This window comes from Pipistrellus kuhlii, unplaced genomic scaffold (genome assembly GCF_014108245.1).
Source record: "Pipistrellus kuhlii isolate mPipKuh1 unplaced genomic scaffold, mPipKuh1.p scaffold_m20_p_1, whole genome shotgun sequence".
NCBI lineage: Eukaryota > Metazoa > Chordata > Mammalia > Chiroptera > Vespertilionidae > Pipistrellus > Pipistrellus kuhlii.
Window position 1 is genome coordinate 32,628,058 of NW_023425404.1, and position 26,480 is coordinate 32,654,537.

Consider the following 26,480-nt stretch of genomic DNA (forward strand, 5'->3'; position numbering starts at 1 on the left):
CTCCCTGGTAAACATGCTTATTTTCCAAGAACCCTTGGAAGAGCTCTCCTCAGGGCGAGGTGGGAGTCATTCTGTGAGCCTGGCTGCCTTCGTAATGCCACAGGCTCCTGGTGTCCAAATCAAGACAACACAAATAGCCCAAGTAACCACTTCCAAGTCAGCAGGCATCACAGATTTCCTTTACTAATGGGAAGAGAAATTCCAATGCAGAAAGTTTCCCAGCCATTACTATTTTGCTTCCACTGAATGTGGTTTCAGATCCTCTGTTTGAATGGCTCTGCCTAATTCTCAGGGAAGACTTAAAACAAAGTCACAAGACAGCTCTGTCAAAATCTGATTTGAAAAAAGGAGAAAAGCTAGCCCTGGCCAGTTTGGCTCAGTGAATAGAGTGTCGGCCTGTGGACCGAAAGGTCCCAGGTTCAATTCCGGTCAGGGTACATGCCTGGGTTACGGATTCAATCCCTAGTAGGGACTTGCGGGAGGCAGCCAATCAATGATTCCCTCTCATCATTTATGTTTCTCTCTCTCTCTCTTTGTCTCCCATCCCTTCTGAAATTAAAAATAAAAAAAATAAAAAATAAAAAACACACAGAAAAAACAACAAGGTAAAAAAGCTAACCCTGTGGTGCTCAGGTTCTACAACCTAGCATAGAGGGAAGTTAACTGTCTTGGTTTACACTTTCCCTGGGAGTTGTGGTAAATATTTCTAATAAAAAGGAAATACTGCCTTTCACCTCCGTCTGAGCTATAAGCAGAGTTATAGTGTGAACAATGGAATTAGCAAAATTTAACCACAGTCAGGATTACCCAGAATTGCCTGCAACTCACCTCACAACCTTTTAATTCTGCTTCACTGTTGCCAAGGACTTGCCTTCACTGACTAAAGCTTCGGAAACTGTGCTTATTTTTAGAAGCTGATTATTAACCAAGTCAATGGTGCTTTTGTGAAGCTTTTCTATAGAAGAGATAAATGATTTATTGGGGGCGGGGGGGAGCGCAAAAGCTTTGCTATTGCATGAGAACCATCAACCTGAGTCCCCAGTCCTCTGGTTGCCCAGCTACCAGCAGAGCAGAAATCTACTTCCCCAAAGACAAGAGCATTCCTATTTTGATCAAGGAGCACTCATTTACCCCTGGGGTATCAGAATTCAGATGGGGCAGTGCCCACACAGCTTATCTCTAAGAAAGGCAGACTCTGGTCAAGGGCTTTAGAAATGAAAGATTCCAGAATGAGGAAGCCTCAAAGCAGGTCAATTTAAGGTAAATTGAACAGATTGTCCTCTACATGGCGAGAGACCATGAAAAGCTATTACAAGAAGTTCCGGCAAGGTCTGAATAAATGGATAGGCCACTGCCTATCAATATTTGAACCTAATCCTAACCTCTAAAGCAAGCACCCTGAAGTTCAACCATGTTCCCTCCACAAATAGCCTCCTGTTGTCCCTATTAAGGGGAGAATTCTGGGTGTAAGATTTGGAGGAAAGAATTGCTGATGGATCAGAAGACAGCAGGCATGAAATGACACATACCCGGTGCCCAAAAACCCCCGTGTCCACACTGACACTCCTCGCGTGAGCATCAGTGAGGAGTATCAGTGTGGGGCAGCTCCCGGGGCAGAGATGCTACTCTCAATGTCTCTACCTCTCAGCGCATGTGGCACCTTGCTCATAACTGGCACTATAATAATTGTGAGGCCGAACCTATGTTACTTAACTAATGTACATCCTTTACAGGCTGTAAGTGCCAAAAACCATAGAAACACAGAATGTTAGTATGGGGTAATAATGGCCATTTTACAGATGAAAAAACTGAGAATCAAAAAGATAAAGAAATTTGGCCAAGGGTCATAATGAGACAGTGACAACCAGTAAACAAATAATTGCCGAGCCCCTGCTGTGTGCCAGGACTACTCTGGGCTTTAGAGACACAGTGGAAAACAAAACAAACTGTCTATTTGGATTATTGTGTTGAAGTCTTCTGTGCCATACTGACTAATAGGGACAGAAGAAAATAGCAACCATGAAACCCGCCTCTCTTTGAAGTTCTAAGCAGCAAGAAGGAAACAGAGCTCCAATCACTTTCCAGTAGATTCCTCTACGCACAGGCCCTGAGGTCAGACTGCATCGGTTTAAATTCTATCAGTAACACTTACTAGCTGCATGACCTTAGGTAAATTATTCCATTTCTCTGAGCTTGTTTCCTCGTTTGTAACATGCACACAATAAGATTGTTGTGAAAATGTAATAAAATATTTATTTGCTTAGGGTAGTGTTTGATATAGTATTCCCAATTAAATTAGTTTATCATTAGTGTTGCTAACACTATTATTGTTAGTCAGTGGGAAGAGAAAAAGGTCCAGGCTGCTAGTGGTAAGAAAAACTGGCAGTACACAAACATCTGATTAGCTCACATGCTCTCTCCTGTATCAGGGGGGATTACCTCTCTACATGTCCAAAGATCCATTAAAGCAGATTATAATCTCTCAGGCTGCCATTAAAGCAGATTATAATCTCTCTGAGAGCAGGGACTTTTTCACTCATCTTCATAACCCCAGAACCTCTCAGATTAAATATTAGACCAAAGCTACCCAACTCCCAGGCTTCAGAGGCCAACGGGTGGTCACATACCATGTGCTCCATGCAGATGCTGATCTCTCCATCGCTGTAGAATGCACCATAGAAGCCCACAATGTATGGGGAGTTACACTCATGTAGAACCTGCAGCTCCCTTATTATCTGGTTCCGGATCGCAGGTTTGATCTCCAGGTGAATTAGCTAGGGAAAGAAAGGTGGGAGGAAGAGAGGATTTAAAAATATATAAATGAATGAATGGGTGGATGCAACTTTCTTAAATGCTTAAGCTCTTCAAGGTAGGAAAGAGGAAACAGGCAAGTTTTAACAAAAAAGTTTCCTCCCAACCAAAGCACTGAGTGCCAACATATCAAGGCAGATGTTAGGACTTGAGGACCTGTAACCAGGGGAGGGCCAGCAGTGCCTCTGCTCCTAGGAGCCAAAACTGAGAAAGAAGGACTCACCCTCCCAAGAACAAAGTTGAAGGACAGGTTTCCCCAAAAATGACCTGTGAAGCTAAGAGCTGAAAGGAAAATGGCCTTGAGAACTTGGTTGATTCTCAAGGCTTGTGGAAGTAGAAAGAAATGAGAAACTGGGTATGTGACCTAAGCTGTCCACGAGATTCCTCTTTGACCTCAGGAGCCCAATGTGGGTGAGATTTAATCAAGTCCTCAGGTGCCACCTTACATCCCCCTAATTTGTCCCGTTTCAGCCAGGGAGACAGAAACATGAAATGGTTTCCGAGTAAGGCTGAACTTCTAAAAAGAGCCACAGACAAGGAGTGCCAGAGGACATGGAAGCAGTGGTTATCAGTGAGGTGCAGCAGCTAGTACAAGCTAAACAAGAGGTGGACCTTGAAGATGCAGACTTTTTGAAATGATGAATATCACAAGCAAACATATATGGACAGGAAGGGGCCAACTGCACTGGAGCAAGGGGCTGTGTTCAGAAAGAGAAGGACCCAGCGTAGACAGGAAGGGAAGGCTGCATGCCATATGGTGGGGAGCAGAGATGTTACACTGAAAGGAAATGAGCTGAAGAAAGGAGAAACAACTTAAAGTGAGTGCTTTGTACATCACTGGGCCTGGGTAAGTGAAAGTAGCTTCTCCTGCACTTGATAAACAGCAAACACAAAGGACCCCTTGCTATTATTTCCCAGTCTGGGATGGGATACACTAACACATCATTCATGGTTTACCTATAATTCAAATAGCACAAAAAGTACTGAGTGAAAAGTCAGTCTTCCTTCTACCCTTGTCTCAGGGCCCAGGGCCCAGGTCCTCAGATCCTCAGGTCTTCTAAGAGAAAAATCAATTACATGTTTACCTAGCAAACTTGATTCAGTCATTTCTTTCTTTTTTTAAAGGCAGCCTCACCTTTCTGGCCATAACCAAACCGGACGGCTGGTGGGAGACCTTGAACACCACACCACCATTGCCAGCACCCAGCTCACTGATCTTCTCAAAGTCATCATCCTTCAGTTCCCCCACCTTCTGCTTCTGAGTAAGAAAGGCCTCAAGGCGCTTTCGCTGCTGCTCATCGAGCTCCAGCTCCTCCAGCTTCTTCTGCAAAGCCTCCAGGTTGGTCCTGTCACAAAGGGAAGAGCACAGGTTAATACTGTCACCAGAGAAGTAAGTCTACCCAATGGAAGAGGCTGGGGGGAAGGTTCCATCACCGTGCCTCTGCCCTCTTCACTCTGCCACCCTACACAATTTACCACTGACAAGGACTCAGTTTCCTCATTTGTAAACAAGAGAATCAGGTCTCTTTCAATATGCTGTGAGTCTGCAAGAGGAACCAAGGAAACTATTAAACTGAAGGTGACTCCAGAATGAGCCATCTTAATTTGCTTCATAAGCCCTACTAGTGTTGGTTGTATTAAATTGACACCATGTACAAAGTAAAATCTATGTCCTAAAATCACTAAACTGAAATCAAACCAAATCATCAAAAGAGGCTCTAAACTTAACCAAAACAGTAGACATTCTCTTTTCCAATGGGATCAAGTCAGAAACCAGATTAATCAAAATAAAGCAAGAAATCATAAAAAGATATACCTAAAACTTGTTATTTTTGCATAATATATATAAATATACATTCATTCACACATCTTTTTTAAAAATATTTTTTATTGATTTTTTACATAGAGGAAGGAAGAGGGATAGAGAGTTAGAAACATTGATCAGCTACATCCTGCACACCACCTACTGGGGATATGCCTGCAACCAAGGTGCATGCTCTTGATGGGAATCAAACCTGGGACCCTTCAGTCCACAGGCTGATGCTCTATCCACTGAGCCAAACCAGTATTGGCCATTCACATATCTTTTAACATAGGACAAGGCCCTCTCTTTGAGTAAGAGTCTGACATCATCTTTCTCACTGAAGCAGAACAATATCTATCATTTCCAACTTCTGGTTCTTTAAAATGAAATAAAAATGCAGACCCAGAGTAATATCAGAATAAAATTCCAAGTTTTATGATTTCCCCAATCTTAATGCTCATCTAATTGGAGAATAGTAATGTTTTTTAGTGACTTGAACTTAAGTCTTTCCATAGCTTTTAACTAGTGTTCACAGGAGGGGGGGAAAGAAAGAAAACAATCTCCTTTGCAGCCACATTTCATCAGTTTTTCCAATATTTAAATATATTACTTAATTATAAATATCAGCTAACACTGTACAAATGGCTTTGGGAACAAACTGACTTTTGGTAAGCATATAATTCAACCAGTGGGTGCTGAAATGAGTGGGCAAGGCAGAGAGCAGCCTGCTAGCTGTGCAATCAGCATGCTGTGGGCATCACTGTTTTACAGAGAACTGAAAAATGTTCATTACTCCTGGGAATTCGATAAAAGGGTGGTGAGGAGGGTGGTAAAGAGAGCTTCCACTGTTTCATTTTATTTCAGTCCTAGTCTAAACAAACATCATAAGTGACAAGACATGCCATCATCACACACCAGAATGTTTGTGTGCCTACCTCCCCCCCCCCACACACACACACACACGCACACTCTCTCTCTCACACTCAGAGACATACCGTTTCTGAGCTTTGAGGATAGAAGCAAGCATCATTTCCTTTCTTTATTCACACTCTATTCCAATCCTCAAGAAGGGAGGAAGATGGAGTCCTACTGCCTCCCAGTGTATGGGAAGATCCAACACGGCCTTACAAATAACACAGCACATGGAGCCAAAGAGGACACAGGCTGAACTTACCAATTTTCCTCATTGGGAAACTCTGGGGAGAGGAAGGCTAATGACTGAATTATGTCCCTCCTCCAAATCATATGTTGAAACCCTAATCCCTGAATATAACTACAATATGTTTAGAGATGGGACTTTTAGGAGGTAATTAAAATTAAATAAGGTTATATACTATTAAGTGGAGTCATAATCAGACAGAATTGGTGGCCTTACACTCTTGCACACATTGGCACTCTTATCTTAGAATTCAAGCCTCCAGAACTGTAAGGAAATAAATTTGTTGTTTAAGCCACCCAGTCTATAGTATTTTATTATGAAGCCCAAGCAGGCAAGGACAGCTGATCAATATTCTCATCCTACTAAAAGGCCAACCAAGTCTCAGCTGCCCCCAGGCCCTCAGGTAGGATTTGGGACAGTGTGACTGGACTGCACTGTGCACACCCTCTGCTTTCCTTTCTTTCAGGTCTCTCCACAAAGGAGCCCATTGATGACAACATCTAGAAACACGTGTCAAATGCTGACCCCATACCTAAAACTTAGTTGCAGTTACAGTTTCCCGGAGGCCTCAACCAAAAGAAATGCAATTCCAAAAGGTATTGTCAAACACACATCCACTGAATGGATATGGGGGAGAGAGGGGAGGAGGGCTGTGTATTCTTCTGTTTTATATGCATCCATGCATTTAATCCACAGCCCTAACATTACAACAGATAGCACACTCAAGCACAGGCAGGTGAAGTAACTTGTCCAAAGTCACAGAAAGAATAAGGGGCAGAGCCAGGATTCAAACCTGGGCAGAAAGAATCTCTAACCTTAACCATGATGCTGTATAACCTCTTCAAAATAGTCAATATACTTTCAACGGAGGCAACTTCAAACATAGGTAAGTTCCTAGTGTAGGCATTTGACACAGGCTCAATTAGACATGAAGATGGTTTCCCTACATGAAGAACCCATTGCCCCAGATGTAATCCTGTTTCCCCTGCACATCAATCCGAACACTGCCTTGCAAGTAACACTGGCCACAGGAATTTCCACCTGTATGGATGTAGTTGTGAACAAAACTAACTCCATCTCTGTGTCCTGGATTCAATTTCATATTTTTGTTTCATGTGACCTTTGACCAACCTCACTGTCCTTAGTAAAGCATATCAAAGACTGATTATCTGTATTCCTTAAGATGTAGCCATAAGTATTTTCATTAGTTAAGAGCCAGAGTGGCATTGAAATGGGGCAAAAATAGAATGTTGGGGAACCAGCTAGTATTGTAAGAAATATTAATCATGCTGTTAAAGATTGTTTTATTCTGATTAAAGAAGGCACATTCCACCCTGGCTGGACATGACCTGGAGATGCAATCCTTTCTCCCCATTTGAAGCTGCCTATTATAAAAATAAAAATAAAAATTAGCAAAGATTTATTACAGAACCAGAATTGCCAGCCCTTTGAAGATCCCCAGCCCTTTTTACATACCTGCAGGCCTTTGCAAATCTCCAGCCTGCTCACCTGTTAAATGCCTATGTGGCACTCCTTTTGCCTCTTTACCCTTGTAACTCCAGCCCTTGCATAGCACTAAGCCCTTTGAAGACCTCTAGCCTTTTGCATACCTGTAAACTGTCCTTTTGTGCATTTTCCTTTGTACTTATGCCTATATAAGCAGCTGACTTATGGTGGGCTGCAGAGCAGATTTTTGTGGATAACCTGCTGCTTTCCCATGCTGCCGGCAATATTGGAATAAACGCTCAGATATTATTCAACCCTCTCTCTGCTTAAGTGGCAGCACAGACTCATTGTTTGTCCGGTTACAGTATGACACCTGGGATAAATAACAAAACTGATAATAGTGCCTTCTAATAAAAGGGTAATATGATGCTAATTAGACCATATGTCTTCTGGATGTCATTCCGGAAGTCCTTCCTGAGGAAGCCGGGGCCAGAGGGGAGCCAGCCCAGGTCCCTGTGCCTGCCAGAGGAAGAAAGGACTACTCTTGCACAAGGCCTCCAGTCAATTATAAACAATCATCTATCATGAGCCCACCAGGAGGGATGGCCCCTGGTATTACCACATTCTCTGTCCCTTTGTCTTGTCAATCATCAGAGTTATGCTATCAAAAAACTATTGTAGCTCTTTCTTTCCACCTTGCTGGGCACAATGGCTCCTGCAAAGAAGGGTGGCTAGAAGAAGGGCTGCTCCACCATCAACGAGGTGGTGACCAGGGAGCATACAATCAACATCCACAAGTGCATCCACTGCGTGGGCTTTAAGAAGTATGCCCTTCAGGCACTCAAGGAGACCCTGAAATTTGCCACGAAGAGATGGGGACTCCAGACGTGAGCATTGATACCGGGCTGAACAAAGCTGTCTGGGCCAAAGGAATAAGGAATGTCCCATATCGTATCTGGGTACGTTTATCGAGAAATTGTAATGAGGATGAAGATTCACCAAACACGCTCTATACATTGGTCACCTACATGCCTGTCATTACTTTCAAAAACCTACAGACAGTTAATGTGGATGAGAACTAACTGCCGATTATCCAATGAAGTTATAAAACTGTCAAAAAAAAAAGTATTGTAACTGGGATCTGTTAGGGGAGAATAATCTGCACTCTGACCCAATCTTCCTGTAAGTAAATTACCCTATCATAAATTCTGTCACATTCTATGGAGTTGCCTGCTTGTTTTGTCAATCTTAAGATACCTTCTCATTACAGTGGTCATTACACCTTTGTCCCACTGTGGGACATCACCCACGCAATTTTAAAAGAAGGTGGTGGTGGGGGGGGGGGAAGGCTGACGGTTCATTTATTCAATTCTCTGTAGAAATAAGTAATTCTCCCACTTCAGGAAAAGAAAACTAAATCTGGGCATTGTGCCACCTTCCTCCCTCTCCTACCTCCTATGCTGAACTGTCTAACCACCTATCCTTCCAATAAGGAGCTGACTCCTGCTTTATGCTTTCAGAAGGTGAAGCACGGGAGAGACACGCAAAGACTGCATTGTAAGCTGTGGTGACAAGACCCTCCTAATGACCAGGGGTGGGATAGTGCTGCCAGATAAACAAGTCATTAGTAATCTGGAATCCTATAAAATAGAGGAACAACTCTATGCTGACATCAGCAGCAGAGCATCAAACAGAAAACTAATGGGAAGAAACACTGGAGTTTTAACACATTTCTACACCACCATTAGGATAGGTGGGGGTAGGTTGGAGGATAAGGAGCAGGAACCAAGGAAGCAATAGCAGGATCCAGAAATACTGCTTTCCTTAATAATTCTTAAAACCCTTTGGAGTCTTTAAAAACTGTTTCATAGAGTGAAAGACAAGTTTTCTGAAGGTGAAAGGAAAATTCTGAAATCAAAATGGCTTTCAGTACTTATTACTATAAAGAAATCATTCAATAATTCAACAATATTCAGTATTGCTTCCTCTGGCACAGGGAGTTGATGATGTTCAACACAGCTTATTTCTGCTGTTCCAGGGTGAATGTCTCAAGCAAAGGACACAGAAAAAGAGGGGCCCCTATCCCCTCAACTACACCACAAATCTCCGAAACTCAGAGGACAAGAACCTGCCTCCTTCATAATTTTTGGTTTTAAGTGAAAAACAGCAAAATCAGAACTAGGGATTGAGAAAGGAAACTGGAGCCCAGCACAATAAATCTCTGACACACACACACATATAGCCCTTCCCAGGGACCAGCTGTGATGAGCTCTTGCCCCATCAAGTTCACCACAGCAGAGAGAAAACCACACACTGAAACGTGAAATCTGCACCATGGCTGTCTTACACAAGTTCGAGATACAAGGAGATTATAGCTTTAAAATGGGAACACAGAATAAAAGAAGGGACATGCAAAAAAACAAGGGTTGTCATTTGTGTTCTGAAAACACCAGGAAAGCACAAGGGAGTGGGTGGGGAAAAGACAATTCTATGGGCAAGAGTATCTCCTTCCCTCTCATCTTGCCCATCTGCTAAGCCTAATTACTCTACCACAGCTGGAATCCTTTATTTGTGGTTCAGTGGTTTAAATAAAATATCAGTAGCATCAGCAGGGACCTTTATTAAAGACAACCTGATTTAACACATTTTACAGGAAAGAAAACAGAGGCCCAGCGAGGACAAGGTCACACAGTTTAATGGTGACAGGTCTTCCAACTCCTAGAACAGACTCCTTTCAAGGCCCCACACTGCCACCTCCAACCCTGACAGTCACTGACAGTCAAAGAAATGACTGAGGGGCAGAGAGGTGGTGTCAGACAAAGAAATGGGGTCCTCAAACTGCCAAACTCTAAACAGGAATGGGCCATAATTGCATGCCAAACACAAGCCACCTGTCACCAACCTTGCTCTAGCCTGGCAGACCCCGTCTCTGCCAGGAGAAAGCACAGAGGGAAGACCAGAAGATGACAACCGATCACTGTGCTAGAAGGAAAGAAAGGGTCCCAGTGCAGGTGGTTATCCTCACCAGAGAGCCCAGGGAGCTGTACAGTTCTTTCTCCCCTGTGGCATTTGACAAGTAAGAATGCTCTTGGGGCAGAAAGAGGAAAGTAAAAGCAGAAAGACCCAAGCTAAGAGGTGACAACACTCAGAGACTAAGGCTGCAACCTCTTGATCCATTCAGAACATAAATGACACCTTATACCGCTCCCCATTTGAGAGATCTTGGGCAAGTTACCTCCCTTTCTGGTCCTATTTCCACACCTATTAAAAATGTACTTGGGGTCGAAACCAGTTTGGCTCAGTGGATAGAGCGTCAGCCTGCAGACTGAAAGGTCCCAGGTTCGATTCCTGTCAAGGGCATGTACCTTGGTTGCGGGCACATCCCCACTAGGGGGTGTGCAAGAGGCAGCTGGTCGATGTTTCTCTCTTATCGACGTTTCTAGCTCTCTATCCATCTCTCTTCCTCTCTGTAAAAAATCAATAATATATATATATTTTTTAAATGTACTTGGGGACCCTAATTGGATTGACTCAGTGGACAGAGCGTTGACCTGCAGACTGAAGGGTTCCGGATTCTAATCCAGCCTACCCTGCAGATTTTGGACGTAGTATCTCTTTCAATCTCTCTCTCTCTCTCTCTCTCTCTCTCTCTCTCTCTCTCTCTCTCTATATGGGTGAATGGGTGGATGGAGATAGATTTTAGACATGATGTTCTGATATCTTTTTATTCCCCCCACCCTTTATGTAATTCAATTTGGATAATTTCTGTTGGCCTACATTCTGGGTCACTGATTCTTTTCTCAGTTCTCTTCAGACTAATGATGAACCTGTTGACCTTTGATATTATGTGTGTGTGTTTTGTTTTTAATTTCTAGAATTTCCACTTGAATCTATGTTTAGTTTGCATCTCTTCTAAAATTCTTCCTTTGTTCATGAATGTTATCCACCTTTAACATATTAATCATGGTTATTTTATTTTTTTTAATATATTTTATTGATTTTTCACAGAGAAGAAGAGAGAGGGATAGAAAGTCAGAAACATCGATGAGAGAGAACCATCGATCAGCTGCCTCTTGCACACCCCCACTGGGGATGTGCCCGTAACCAAGGCACATGCCCTTGCCCAGAATCGAACCCGGGACCTTTCAGTCCACAGGCCGACGCTCCATCCACTGAGCCAAACCGGTCCCGGCAATCATGGTTATTTTAAACCCCTATCTGGTAATTCCAGCATCTGAGTAATTCCTGGGTCTGGCTCTGCTCTGTTGATTGCCTTATCTCTTGATAATAGGCTAGCTTTTTTCCTTCCGTTTGTTTTTTGTGCCTTGCAATTTTTGACTGAATGCTTGACATTATTAGAACAGAGACTGAAGTAAATAATCTTTATGCTTGGTAATGGGCACAATCTTCTGTCATGCTATTAGTAAGTGTTAGTCAGGAGCTGAGCTGGGTTTGAGTTTTCTGGTTAATGTTGACATACCACAGACTGTAAATATCTCCAACAATGAAGTGAAGCCTTAACACACAGGTGTTTTTTTTTCCTCAGTGTTCCTACTTTTACCTCAGCTTTAAACTATTCCTTAATGCCTTGTCAGAGTGGGGGTTTTCTTCTTGCTCTTGCCCCTCCTCCAGGTGTAAACTGAAATTACTTTTATTTGGTGCTAGTCTTGTGGTAGGAATAGGTAGGAATAGGGTCTCTCTTGTGTTGATCCAGACTTAGTCTTAAGCAGGCCCTGTGAGCATGGACTTCCTTTCTCTCCAAAGCAGCCAAACTCTACCTTGTATCTGTGGCAATTCTTAGGCAGGAGAGTTTCCTATACCTCTTCCAACAACAGTAGACCTTTGTAGGCCTCTGCTTATTGGTGCTGAGCCCACCTTTGGTCTTAGATTCTTAAGCAGCTGTGGGAAGCCATGCTGCAGTGCAGCCAATCTCTTGCATGGTTCATAATGTACTTCACTGAATTTAGCAGACATATTTTTTTCTTTTTCCTTGATGCAGGTTGCTCACATGTTGGCCGCCTACTCTTCTCTGCCCGCTGACAGATGTGTAGGTGAGAAAAGGCTCATAGCCATTGTTCTTGAAAGCAGCCCCCAGACCCACTTCCAAGGCCAGAGACATACAGGAAATCAGCTGCTTCTGGGTCAGCACCGAGCTGGTGTTTCACAATGGTGCATGAAACTACTAGAAAGTAGAAAAACATACATGAGGCTGCCAGATACTCTGTACTTGGGAAATAGGTGTGAAGGCGTTGGGAATCAGAAGACCTGGATTAACTTTGATAATTACTTGCTCTCTTAACTTGTAGAAGTCACTTCCCCTCAATTTTTCTCATAGGTAAAACTGAGGAATTAAACCAAGTGGTCTTTATAGTCCTCTTCAGGGTTAAAATTCTCTAGTCCTGATATCAGATTCCTCCTGTAATATTTCAAAGCTAGAAATCTGCAGCTAAGCACCATACATTTCTGCAAATCCAATAGTCAGTTTCTCATGTTGTACGGTTGGAGGCCTGGTCATTACTTCTTGACCATACGTAAACCCCACTGACCATTATCTCATCTTCATTACCTTTTTCTTTGAGACTAAATCGATTGTTTCATCTTCCCAGATCTTCTCTGAGAATGTATGCATTTTGAAACTAGATGGCCCTCAGTAAAGGGAAAGGAATACAGGTTAAGACAATGATGTGATGATCAATAAAAAGTGGACATGAGATTTTAATGTTAAAAAAAAAAGAATAATTTAAAGTGCTAAACAAATATTTAAGTTATTCTACTGTCACCTAATTATTAGTTAAGAATAACATTTGACAGTTAAATCAAATGTTAATAAAATACCTGCTCTGTGCCAGGTATTCTGTTAAATGTGGATGAGCTCCTTTAATCTTTTAAAACCACGACCTAGACATGTGCCCTGACCAGGAATCAAACCAGGAACTGACATATGTGAGTACCACCATTAGCCCCTATTTTACTGATGAAATTCCTGTTTTCATTTTCATTCAATAAATAAGTATTTGAAAAAATGTACTATTTTGTTAAATACTACTTTCATTGCCTTTAATTGGTTTCACCACCACCACCCAAAAAGATTATGGAACAAAGATTGTACCAGAGGTCCACTAATTCTCACAAAGTGCCTGGGACACAGATGGCTGTGTAATTCAGGATATGCTAGAGTAATCAGGGTAAGTTTTGTATGGAAATTAAACCTGAATTAGTGTAGGACAATACATAAAATTTAGATAGATGTTGAATTATAATCTTGTACAGCTGAAAGTTATATAATGTTATTAACCAGTTACCCCAATAAGTTTAATTTAAAATTTAAAAATTTTTCAATACAAAAAGGAAAAAGGGCATTCTAGTAAGGTCCACTCTGTAGACAATGATATACACCTGGGATTAAGAATATTATAAGCAAAGAGTAAGTGTTAGAGGAATATTAAAACAAAAATAAAGTTAAAAAATGAGAATTTAAGAGAGAGGGTTTTCTTTAATTTCACTTTAGATCAAGTGGCTTCCAAACAATAAACAAATTAAAAGTCAAGAACATCAGTTTAATTAAAAAGAGACTAATAAGAATAAAAATAGCCTTAAAAATAAAAATCAACTTACCCCTTGGAATCAAACAGGCTTCTGAAATCAAATAAATTACCTTCCCACAGCAGGTTTCCACAGAAAGACTCACTGAAAAATGCACCCATACACACACAAAGGAACTTCTGGAATGACAGGACTACCCACTCACATAGACTTCTCTTAAATATTGAATAACAACCTGAATCAGAGAGGAGGTGTCATATTGTTACTTGAAAGAACCAACAGCCTATGGTTTCTTTTCCCAGTGGTCATAATTTGTTTCACATTAGCCACCTATGAGTTAATTCCTAAAAGATCAGTCTTCCTAGAAATAAAACAAGGAAAAGTAATGAAGTTTGGAGGGAGAGGGAGTTAAAGATAAGAAGGTAGAGGATAAAATGGAATGTCTCATTTACTTGCTAGGGACTGTTATGGTTGCTGGAGGAATACCTGAGGCCAAAAGGGGTAAAGAATTATGAATTTATTAGGTCATCTGGAAAACCAGATAGGCTGAGCCCCAAATGGCACCAGCACCCAGAGACAAGGAATCAGATTTTAAAGGACTCTCTAGGTGGGCTTTTTCTGGGCGGAGAATTCTCTGGGGAGGTCCTGAAGGGAAAGATAATAGTCTTAGCACATGGAATGTGGTCTTAGCGAGTGAAATGTGATCTAAGCAAAAGGGAATGTCAGTTGTGAAGTGGTCTAAAGGTCAGTTCCCAGGGGAGGAACTCAATTATTTGATCAGTCCTAACAGGGATAAGGAGAGACATAACAGTCTGGTAATGAGGTGAACTTAACTCGTTTAAACCTCACAACATTAAAAAATAGGCATGTTGTACGTTGGCCAGTGTGGTTGTTTGTTGTCCTGTGCACTGAAAGGTTGTCGGTTTGATTCCTGGTCAGGGCACATGTCCGGGTTATGGGCTCTATCCCAGCTAGGGGTTGTGCAGGAGGCAGTCGATTGATATGTCACTCTCACATCAACAGTTCTTTCTCTTTCTCCTTTTATCTCTCTTTACCTTTCCCCCTTCCCATTGTCCCTCCCTCTTTTCTCCTGCTCTAAAAATCAATTTAAAAAAAAATTTTTTTTAATAGTTATGGTCAAAACCGGTTTGGCTCAGTGGATAGAGCATCTGTCTGCGGACTGAAAGGTCCCAGGTTCGATTCTGGTCAGAGGCATGTACGTTGGTTGCGGGCACATCCCCGGTAGGGGGTGTGCAGGAGGCAACTGATCGATGATTCTCTCTCATCTCTGTTTCTAGCTCTCTATTCTTCTCCCTTCCTCTCTGTAAAAAATCAATAAAATATATTTTTTTAAAAATAAAAATAAAAAAATAGGTATGTTGTTTCCATTTTATAAATATGGCAATGAAGGCCAGAAGCAATTAAGTAATTTACCCAAGGTGAGGACTGGAACTCCAAATTTTGATCTTTTCTCTATACCTTGCTGAGGAGTTCATGTCCTTCAAATCAGCAGCCAGCTCATTCCTAAAACCAGGTATTACCCATTATGGACTTTGAGGTCAAGGACTGTGTTCTACTAAAAGGTCAAAGTTCCTGTAAGGATAGCAAATTAAATCTACTCAAAGAAGAACTCCCTTTCTAGGGGTGTCGAACTCAATCAGAGAAGGGGCCAAAATCTAAAATCCAGCCTAAATCGCGGGCCGAATGGTTTACTGAACAGTCATAAACTGTCATTGTGATGGAAACGCAGTGGAGTGCAGTGATGACAGCGCGGTGCGGGCCACATTGCAAGGCCTGGCGGGACGGATTTGGCCCGAGGGCCTTGTGTTTGACACATGTTAGAGGAACATCCAAGGCTGACATATTTTGATTGGGGTAGAAAGGGAAGAGACAGGACACTGCCCAGGTAAAAACACTTGTAAAAGCAATGAAAATTCTGGTGGCCATAAAAAACAGGACACTATTGAGGGAGGGAATGATAGAGAGGAAGGGCAGGGAGTGTTGAAAGGAAGAAAGCACCAAGGAAAACCTAGATATAAAATAAAATAAATATGTGCCACCATCAGAAAAACAAAGGGAGCCTTGGGTCTGGTGGGAGCTGCAGAATGAGCATGGCTGGCCACTCTTGAAAGAACAAGCAGGTTGACTGTGGCCTTAGGAATAAGGTGTACCTGACCCCACCCATTCCGGTTCTTGAGAACCCGAGCTTTTAGAAAGACTTACGTGATTATGGCCCAATCTGCCCATAATCTTAGACCTCATAATCCAAAACCAGGAGAAAAATCTAGTCCCAAGGACAAAAAGATCAATACCCAGAAGCACAGCTAAGGGCAGGAAGATAAAGAATCGCAGCACTCAAAACCTATCCGATTCCAGTCTGTATTGAGGAATCTTAATTCCCCAGGACTGTTTCCTCCATTAAATAAAAAAAACAAGATGTTTGGCCCTTCCCCTTGCCCAAAGTACTCACAGGTGAACAAACGTCATCTCTAGGGAGAATCCTACTCCCTAGATCACTCTTGAGCAACAGGTCAGGGAGTCCTGTTCTCAAGATCAGGGCTAGAAATCCATACAAGGGCTCACCTAGGCAACTGACCTCCTTAATCTAGTGCGTGGAAAACTACTGGTCAGGCCCTCAAATTAACAGCAGTTGGCTGGGTAGAGTCAAAACCTACCTAACAGAATATAAACCAGAGAAAAACAAAATTTAATTAAAACCAAAAGTGATAGTGCTTGCTTCTGTCTTCTGAAAGAAGGTACAGGTAGAGAATGTCTGTTCTAACCAACCACCTCGTAGCAGAGGCTACTGAAGGACCAGAACTCTTGTCCATAGTTAAGAAGGGCTTGCCCCCGAGTCTTGGCCTGAGCAGCAGGATGTAGAGTTAGAGCTGCAGAATAAAATGGGAGAAGCTTGTTTTAGAGGTAGCTATGAGGTAGCAAGAGAGGAAGAAAAGGCTGCAGCATGGCAGAGTGGCAAAGGTCATTTAAGACCGAAATATCTAACACTAGACTTTAAGTTGTCTTTATTACTATAATAATTCTCCCCACCCCAGAATTTAAATCCAATCTGCCATGCACACAAATAGCTTTGTGTATATTTTGTTCTTACTGTTGTTTTGTGGAAACCAGGGAAAGGGGGCCAAATCCCAAGCTGGTTCAACACAGAGCAAAGAAGAAGAAAAAAACCCAGAAAGGGAAATGTGAGTCCCACAGAAGCAGAAGTAACCATGAGAATGTAAACTTCTAAAACTGCTCCAAACTAGAAGAGGACAAGAGATAGGGAACTTGAGCAGACATCTGGCTTACACCCACTTATGCCTAAGCTGTGGAAATGCAATGCAGATTAATGATGGAGCATCCACTGTGTGAGGGGCACTATCTATGCTAGAGGCTAGGAGGGTGCAGATGAGAAAGATGAGGTCCCTGCCCTCACCAGGCAATCTCGGTTTATGTGTGTATAATAGATAGGGAGACAGACAGATGAAAAAGAGAAAAACTGGGAAGGATATTATCGAATACAGCCACAACTGCAGAGCAAGATAGATCATAACGCTGAAAGAGACGTTGGCACAGTGAGCTATGAGAACAGAAAAAAAGACTCCAATTCCATCTAAGATGAGGAAGGGAATGTAAAAGTCAGAATATGTAATGCCCAAGTTTAGACCTGAAGGATATCAGTTTTTGCAGCAGAGAAAAAAGCACCCCAGCTTGGGCCTCAGCATGAACAAAAAGGTACTGAAAGTTGCAAGCTGTTCGAAGTGGCCAGAGAGTAGATGCATCCAAAAAAGAGTCCAGTTGAGGCTGGTGGGTAAGCTGGGGTACACTATGAAGGACACAGTACACCATGCCAAGAAATTAGGTTTTGATGAGATGTTGATCAAAGGGTACAAACTTGCAGTTAGAATATTGATAGGCTCTGGAGATCTAATGCACAGCATAGCGATTATAGTCAACGATACCGAATTATATACTTCAAAGTTGCTAAGCGACTAAGTCTTAAATGTTCTCGCCACAAAAGAAAAAGGATAATTATGCAACATGATAGATGTGTTAGCTAATGCTATGGTAAAATACTAGTGCAATACATAAATGTGTCAAATCAGCTCAGGCCAGTGGTCAGAGCATCAGTGGGTACACCGAAGGGTCAAGGATTCAATTCCCAGTCAAGGGCATGTACTTGAATTTTGAGTTTGCTCCCTGCCCCCATGTCAGGGTACATGCAGAAGGCAACCAGTTGATGTGCCTCTCTCACATTGATGTTTCTCTTTCTTCTCTCCCCTTCCCTCCTTTCTACTCTCTCTGAAAAGCAATGGGAAAAAATATCCTCGTGTGAGGATTAACAGAAAAAAGTGTCAAATCAACACATTGTACCCCTTGAACTCACACAGTGTTATCTGTCAATTATATCTTAATAAAAAATAAATTAAAATCTTAAGTAAAACAAATAAACAACAAACAAAAGATGGCTACAGCACACCAGCCTAGAATGCCTCAGGAGGATTAAGGCTCAGTGAAAAGCAGCCTGACATCTTAGCTTCTTAAAAAATGCCATAAAAATACTTGTTTTGCCGAAACCCGTTTGGCTCAGTGGTAGAGCATCGGTCTGCGGACTGAAAGGTCCCAGGTTCGATTCCAGTCAAGGGCATGTACATTGGTTGCGGGCACATCCCCGGTAGGGGGTGTGCAAGAGGCAGCTGGTCGATGTTTCTCTCTCATCGACGTTTCTAGCTCTCAATCCCTCTCTCCTCCTCTCTGTAAAAAATCAATAAAATGTATTTTTTTAAAAATACTTGTTTTAATATACGGGTGGCCAAAAATAGGTTTATAATTGTTCATATGGAAAACAATACAATAATAAATAATACAAGAATAAACTCCATGTTTCACATGCTTACAACTACAAAGCTACTTTTCCCCACCCCTACATTTAAACATCTAAAATACATGCAAGATATCACAATTTGACTAGACTGCAATGTAAGCATGCACTGTTGGGGTCAAATCACCTAAAATGTGCTTATGCAATGCAGACATTGGGATAAGCGAACAAATTTCAATTTGGAACCTTCATAGGGATGGAGTCAAGAGGTGTACAACTCAGGAAATACTGCCTTCCTTGAGACAAAGAGTGTATAGAAATCTAAAGTATAAAAACTGCTGAGCTCAGCTTTCCAGATCTTTGGAAGTCCAGGTATCTTTTAGATAATTAATCTCTTATTACCTGGTGCAAAGAAATAGCCCTGAACCTGAAGTCAGAAATTCTGCTGATAACTGACCATCTTACCTTGAACATCCTTCATCAGTTAAATCAAGAAGTGCATTAAACAGAAGTGCATTTCTTCCCAAATTTTCATTTTTATATTCAATAAGTTCCTGTTAATTTTTTATAATGTTATTAATTTTCCATAATATTATGCTATTTTACTAATGGATTTTTGTAAATAGATGATAGTTTATGCATTAAAAAAAAAAGATGGAGTTGAGGTCTGATACAATCATTAAGTCTCCCATGTTATACATCTATTAAGCCTTTATCCTATCTGCAAAAATAAACATAAGGCCACTTGCACATTATTGAAACCATACCTGATAACCTCCCAAACAATTTTTCCCATTATTAAAGCCTACATTTAACTTTGAAAGGCATTACCAGAAGAATGCCTCTAAAAAAAATCCCACTGCAGATGAAGTCTCATCAATTGTTTTTTTTTTCTTCTGTGTATTTCATGAATTACCTCATCATGATTAACTCTAACCACTGGAATTAATTACTCCAGATGATGTAGAAATTTGTCTTCTTGATTCTTCTGAAATTTGTTGAGATCATCTCACAAAAGCAGGGGAAGAGGAATAAATAAAGCAAAAACTGTCTTTGAAATACTGGGAAAATAAATAAACAAACAGAAGCAGAGTCTTGTCCTGTATCACAAAGGGCTGTTATGAACACCTGGTCAGAGAATGGGTGAGAATATGTTCTAAAACAGGAAAACAGATACACACACTGAAGAGGAGACACTTTTCTTTAAAAAAAAAAAAAAAAAAAAAAAAAAAAAAGTCTTTCTTCTAATCTATTCTTGGTTACAAAAGGGTGTGATTGTGGATGACAATCACATTAACTGTGAGTCCTCAAATATTGCAATAGCATTAAAGAATATACTAATGATCAAGATTACAAACACTATTCCACTGTATATTAAATGAGTTTATTAAACTTGAGCTGTAGAGAAAAAACAAGAAAACTGCAAAACCAGCATTATTACGAATCCATTGGACCTTGGTCACTTTGGGTCAAAATTCTACATGCTCCGCCTGGCATTCAAAAGGAATTCATGTTCTTACAGCAGCAGATAAAAAGATCTGTCCACCAAGCTCTTCCTCTTCATTTCTCCCCACCCACTTCCTCTTCTTCCAAAGGAGAAGGGCTCTCATTTTCACACTGGTTTGCCACATCCTGCCTCTGAAGCTATTTCCTAGGAGCTGCTTAGGCTATTCTGAGAAGCTTTAACACCTTCATGCCCCTGGACCAGCGATTTTCAGCTGGTGTGTTGCAAGAATTTTTAAAACATTCAATATCTTACTACTTAAGGCCACTATCTTCCTTTCCCTTAGATTGTCAAAAAACAATAACAACAAACAAACAGCCAACACAATAGCCATCTAATGTGAATGCCCTGTTGTGAACCATAAATATATATTGGATATATAGGCCATATTTTTAGAGTTGTATCTTACTGATCATGTTAAATAAGGTTACATCTGATTTATTAATTTTTGGTACCAAACATCCTTATATACAAGTATAGGCACCAGATTTTCTTGTTTTGTTAATCCTCGCATAAGGATATTTTTTCCACTGATTTTGAGAGAGAGTGGAAGGGAGGGGGAGAAAGAGAGAGAAACAGCAAAGTGAGAGAGACATCGATTGGTTGCCTCCTGCACCAGTCCCAACTGGGACTAGGGATAACTCAGGTGCGTGCATTTGACTGGGAATCAAACCCGTGACGCTTTGATTTGCAGGCCAACACTCTAACCACTGTGCTATGCCAGGCAGGGCAGAACCTGATTTTTTTTTTTTTAAAGTCACTTTGGAGCATACCCCCCATACACACTTTTTTATTTTGGGTCAGATTAGCAAAAATATATATATTTTGGCGTGCCACAGAATTTTGGTAATTTGTTTATGTGTGCCATGAGATTAAAAAGAAAAAAGTTGAAAAGCACTACCCTGGACCATTAGTATATTTATGACACCCTACCCACCATACTTATTCAGTCTAGCAACTAGACTCTTTCTACTTGACCAGATAATACTCCCAACAGCCTTCATGCCATGCATTGAATTAAGCAATTTACCTACAACAGAGTCAGATTGAAGCCACATCTCTTAGTGCCATCTGGGGCTCCAAGAAGTCCAGCTTTTGCTTAATCAGTAAGTAAGTAAGTAAGTAAATAAATAAATAAATAAATAAATAAAGAACTACACTCCCAAATATTGTCAACAAACTTGAAGGAGAAACCCCAAATGTAACATAAATAGTCGTAGGTAACAGTCTATTGAATGCTTACTGGGGTGCCATGAGTGATCTCCAGCTCTCTCCCATTGGGGGTGGGCGTATTCTTCATTCAGGTAGGAACTTGCATGAGTGATTTAGGTGTTATTTGAAAGACCTTTAATTCTCAAAACCACCCTACAAGTTAGGTATTATCACCCTCTAATTTACTAATGAGGAAGCTAGGTGTGAAAGAAGTTAAATAACCAGCCCTATTGACACAGTTTGTTTGCCTCTACAGACCATTCCTGTAACACTAAGATCCAGAACAGAGTTTGTATCTGTGGGGTAATTAGTCATGGTACTAGAAGAGGAGCAGGGCATAATTAGCTTCTTTTTTCCCCCTTAATTAAAGAGACTTGAAATCTTTGTAGTCAAGAAAGGAAGGTTTCTTGTTTTTTTTTAATTCAAGAAGTCAGTAAACACTGACCACCTATTATCTGTGAGATCCTGTGCAAAGAATTATCATCTGCTGTGTTACAACTAGACTTCTTGTTACAGATATTACCCTAGAGTAGGGGTGTCGAACTCAATCAGAGAAGGGGCCAAAATCTAAAATCCAGCCTAAATCGCGGGCCGAATGGTTTACTGAACAGTCATAAACTGTCATTGTGATGGAAACGCAGCGGAGTGCAGTGATGACAGCGCGGTGCGGGCCACATTGCAAGGCCTGGCGGGACGGATTTGGCCCGCGGGCCTTGTGTTTGACACATGTGCCCTAGAGCAAGTAAATCATGCCCCTTCTGGCTGGCCAGGCATGTGTGTCCCTCCCAAAAGCTCACACCTGAACGAAGAGTACGCCCACCCCCAACAAGAGAGAGCCAGAGGCCATTCATGGCACCCAGTTGCTTAGTTCCCAAGCCTCCCCAAGTCCATTAGCTAGAGAACATAGAACACTGAAGTTTCTAAGACAAATGAGAAGTATTGTTTTTTTCAAACTTCAAACTTGGACCTATTGTTACATTTTTAATAATCCATAGCAGTCTGGACACCTGCCTTATTTAAAACATCAAAATCTGATGATTTTTATATCCAAAGGTATACTGTTAAGAAAAAACTTAACAATACTGTTCTCTCCCTGTACATATACTTATTATACTTCCATTTCTTTTTTACCTAGGAGTTAATCTTATCAAATTCACACCCGGTTACCCCTAGGCTGCAGCTGACTGCATAGAAACATGTCAAGACTTTAATGGCCCTTATTCAAGACTAGAGGCCTGATGCATGAAATCTGTGCAAGGGCCTTGGCACCGGCCCCCTGCCCACCGGGGATGGGGTTGGGGGAGCGGGGGGAGGAGAGGCTCTGCCACTTCTGCCGAAGCCCCCATCCACTCTTTTATTATTATTGATATGTATGTCAAAGAGAGGCTGTGAGGGAGGGTTAACATAAAAGCTGCTGGTGGCTTCTGACAATGAACAACTGAATAAAACAAAGAACTGGTCACCTTTATTCATTTTAAACTGCACACATTAAATTCTACCTTTTTGGTAAGACAGATCAAAAAGCAGGCAGTAGGGCAGGGCAGAAAACAGGAGCCTCGCTAGAAAGCCAGGGCCCTGGACCTCAATCCAGGCCTTCAGCAGCCATTTAACACTGAGTAAAATGCCTAGCCTCTCTGGGTCTTAATCTCCTCCTACTTCAGCAGGTTGAACTATCAAGATCTATCCCTAGCATTGAAGGATACTCAGGGCAGAAATAATGAAAGATGTTGGTGGTGAAAATGATTAACATATTATAATGCTATCCTGGGTCCAATAGCCTGGCTTAGTGCTACATTCACCTTATCAGCCTAGATTTATTGGGAAGAAGGAGGGTTATAGGAGGACTGGTGGGTGAGAATCACAGCCACCTACAGTAAAATTAAACTGTTCCCAAATGAGTTCTGCTGAAGTGTGATTTATCCAGAGTGTTAAACAACTACCGGCACTATGAAACCGTGTTACTGAAATTGTGTTACTGCACAAACTTAACTTTTCCCCAAATGTGATTTGCAGAAAGGATGCAGAGCTGAGAATCCTATGTCTCTGGCCATCTGTCCTATCAAGTCCCTGGAGAGGCGTGGGGGGAAAGTGTGAAAAGCCACAGGTGCCATGTATATTCAGCCACCGATGTCACATATCTATCAAGGAGCCCAGCATTTGTTGAGGATAAGTATTCAGCTCAGCATTCAAAAAAGGCTCATCAATACTTCCGGGTCCAAACATTCCCTGAGCCTTCTTCGTGCCAGGCATGGGGCTGAGGGAACACCACAGAATGCCACTGCCAGTTTCTCCTCCGCGCTAGTAGGAGCTGTTGGCTGGAAGGGCAGTATAGAGGTCTACAGGCACTCTTAGCATAAGGCCCTTAACCAGAATCAGTTTCCTATCTATGGAGTAGAAATAACACATATCCCGCATGCCTCATGTTGCTGAATTAGGAGAAAATGGATGCAAAAACAAATGAACAGTGTACAGGGCCTTGCAAAATAAATACTATGATTACCGCCAACACTGTGACCCTTTTGTGCCAAGATACTATAAACTGAATATAATCAACCATCAATAAAGTCAAAGCCTTTGCAGGGATTAGCAGAGTCTTGATCTTGGGAGCCGAGCATCTTCTGCCCTCTGCCTTTACTGCCATCTCAAGGCTTGGTTAGTCGTTCAACAAAATTTTACCTAACTAGATACCAAGGAACATGCTATGCACTGGAGATAATGATGCATAAGACCCAGCCCCAGACTTTTCCAAGTCCAGCCCAACTAGACAGAGTCGCACAAACAACTTAAGTAGGATATGTACAGAGAGCTCTTAAAGGCGGAGCGGATGACCGCTGCCTGGAATGGGGAGGAGAGGTATGTGATGATTTACAGAAGTGGTGACTTACAAGTTGAGTTCTGATGTAAGTTTTCAACATGCACTGAGAATGGAGGAGAGAATCCCAGGACAAAACAGTCTCAGCAGAGGCCAAAGCCCATTGGGAAAGAGGTGTGGATGAACCATGGAGAAGTTGAATCCAAGATCTACCTAGATCTGACTTCCAACATCTGGCTAGAGCCACAAGAATAGAGTATGTTGTTATCTTCCTTTTATGTCAGTGACCACCCCTCCCTATTCCTTCCTACAAATACACACACACACACACACACACACACACACACACACACCACCCAGGAAATCCTCTTTAAACTCGGAGAAATCTGAATTTGCAGCCTCCTGTTCACAGAAAATAATTATTTTGCTTCCTGCACATCCCCCAAAATTGCAAGTATGACTGGCATTGTCTTCATTAGAAGTCTGTGTAGATAAAGAACAGGTGAAAAGCCCCATCATTGGAAGTTCTTTGGGAAGTGAGAATTTTCTCTTCTTCTTACCGGATAGAGAATAAGCCACTCTGGGCTGGGAATCTGGTCCTGGCCCTTACTATTAGTCCTTTTAATCTTAAAAAGCAGTTTACACAGGGTCTATGAACCCTTTCTACAGGCAGGTGTTATTATGCCCATTTTATAAATGTGGAAATAGACCCAAGGATCTGAAAGAATCTGCACTGATAACTCAGACTGTGGGAGGAAGGGTGGAGAAACAAACCCAAGTCTGCTGACTCCACAGCCTTTCTGCTATGCCACACTGTCTGGGCTATGTTTTCTCAAAAGTCACACTCATGATTCAAAATAGAGCCTGCTGTGTAATGAGGCCAACTTCCCCTAACTAACCCTTCTTTGTAGCCCTGGGTTCTGTTCTCTGCCAAAAGATAGGATAGCAACAAAGATCTCCAAGATCCCTTTCAACAACAAAATTTAATTTACTTAATATCTTGGAGCTTGAATGTGTGCCCAGTGTGACCTATATGATCATGTGGAGTTCACTGTATAAACTCAGATGGTAGCAAGGTATTGCTGTTACCACCGCTTTGCAGAGAAGCAGCAGGCACAGAGTAGCCATGTGGTGAGTGAACAGTTGCACCAGGGAAGCAGCTCAGATCGCTCACTTTTCCTCTACACAAAGCACTGTTATTCAAACGCTCTGCAGCTTGAAAATTCTGAAGCCTGCAGACTCTCAGATCCCTCTGGAAGAGAGGATAGTCTTTGGATTCAAATGAAACACTTAGGGAGGCAAAAACATTCATTCAAAATCTGATCAGGAAGCTGGGCTCTTCACCACACTGTTAGTACCCGAAACAAGTCCACTCTGAGACGTGAACAGTACGTCCTCCAATAATCCTGCCTTTGGCCTGTTTACCCCCAAACTCTCATAGCCTATATCCAACTTCCTAGAAATTAGACCCTACTCTACAAAACAGCACATGGATTCATCTGGGTGCTCGGCCCCACCCCACTACTACAGAATCTCAGTCAGAAAGACCAGATAGAGGTCAGATCCCTTCCAGATCCCTTCCAGCTGTCCCCACCATCTTTGAAGTCCTCTCCACCCCTGCCTTTGTGCTCGCAGGGAGCAGGAGCACTTTTCTGGACACCCTGCCATCTTTCTAATTTCCCTGTTTTTAATCTCTCTGGGCATATTCATGCATGTGACTTTAACATTTCTTTGGGGGGGGGGGGGGGAGAAACCGAAACTTTAATTACTCAGTTTCTGAAAGACAACTTTCTAAACCATGAGTCTATTATAATGAAATCAAACATCACATTTAGTCTTCCTAAAAATATTACCCCGGCACAATGTCTTTTTGTTCCCACATGCCCATCACCCAAATGTGCACACATATACTTCAGGCTGTCATTTAGACACTGGAGTGTATAATTTAAATGTCTTTAATAGCATCCACTCAAAGGACATTTGCACAAGATTCTTAACTTTACTTCAAAGCTAGGATGAAAACTGCAGCTTTTACTAAATAGGAAAATATGTGGATGGCAAATGCTAACAAAATTCAGACAAGATTTTAAAATGCATTCAATTCACCCATTAACATTGGCATCTTTTTGAATTTTCAGCAGAAGTCCTTTTTTCCCATCTCTCAGCCCAGTGCCTGGAATATATAAGGTATATACTAAATATCAGTTAAATCAATGTTAATACATCTTTATCCTCTTAACACACGTTAGACATTTATTGTAATTTTAGTCATACTCTAAATCTATCTGACCTCAACACAAATGCCAATAACAAGCAGCTGCTTGCATTCAAAGTATACATACCTCTGTCATTTGACCTGTTTTGAAGTTG

General features: G+C 41.7%; 1 protein-coding gene and 1 pseudogene across 3 annotated transcripts in view; one reads left to right on the forward strand and one right to left on the reverse strand.

Moving 5' to 3' along the window:
* Positions 1–26,480, reverse strand: part of MAP2K1 (mitogen-activated protein kinase kinase 1) — a 72,999-nt gene that overhangs the window by 27,323 nt on the left and 19,196 nt on the right. For all 3 annotated transcript variants that reach the window (XM_036438118.2, XM_036438129.2, XM_045581325.1), the window contains exons 2-3: positions 3,947–4,157; positions 2,628–2,774 (exon numbers count right to left, since the gene is read on the reverse strand). In XM_036438118.2, coding sequence (XP_036294011.1) covers positions 2,628–2,774; positions 3,947–4,157 — 358 coding nt within the window. The remainder of the gene's footprint in view (positions 1–2,627; positions 2,775–3,946; positions 4,158–26,480) is intronic.
* On the forward strand, positions 7,923–8,441 carry LOC118719131 (annotated as a pseudogene).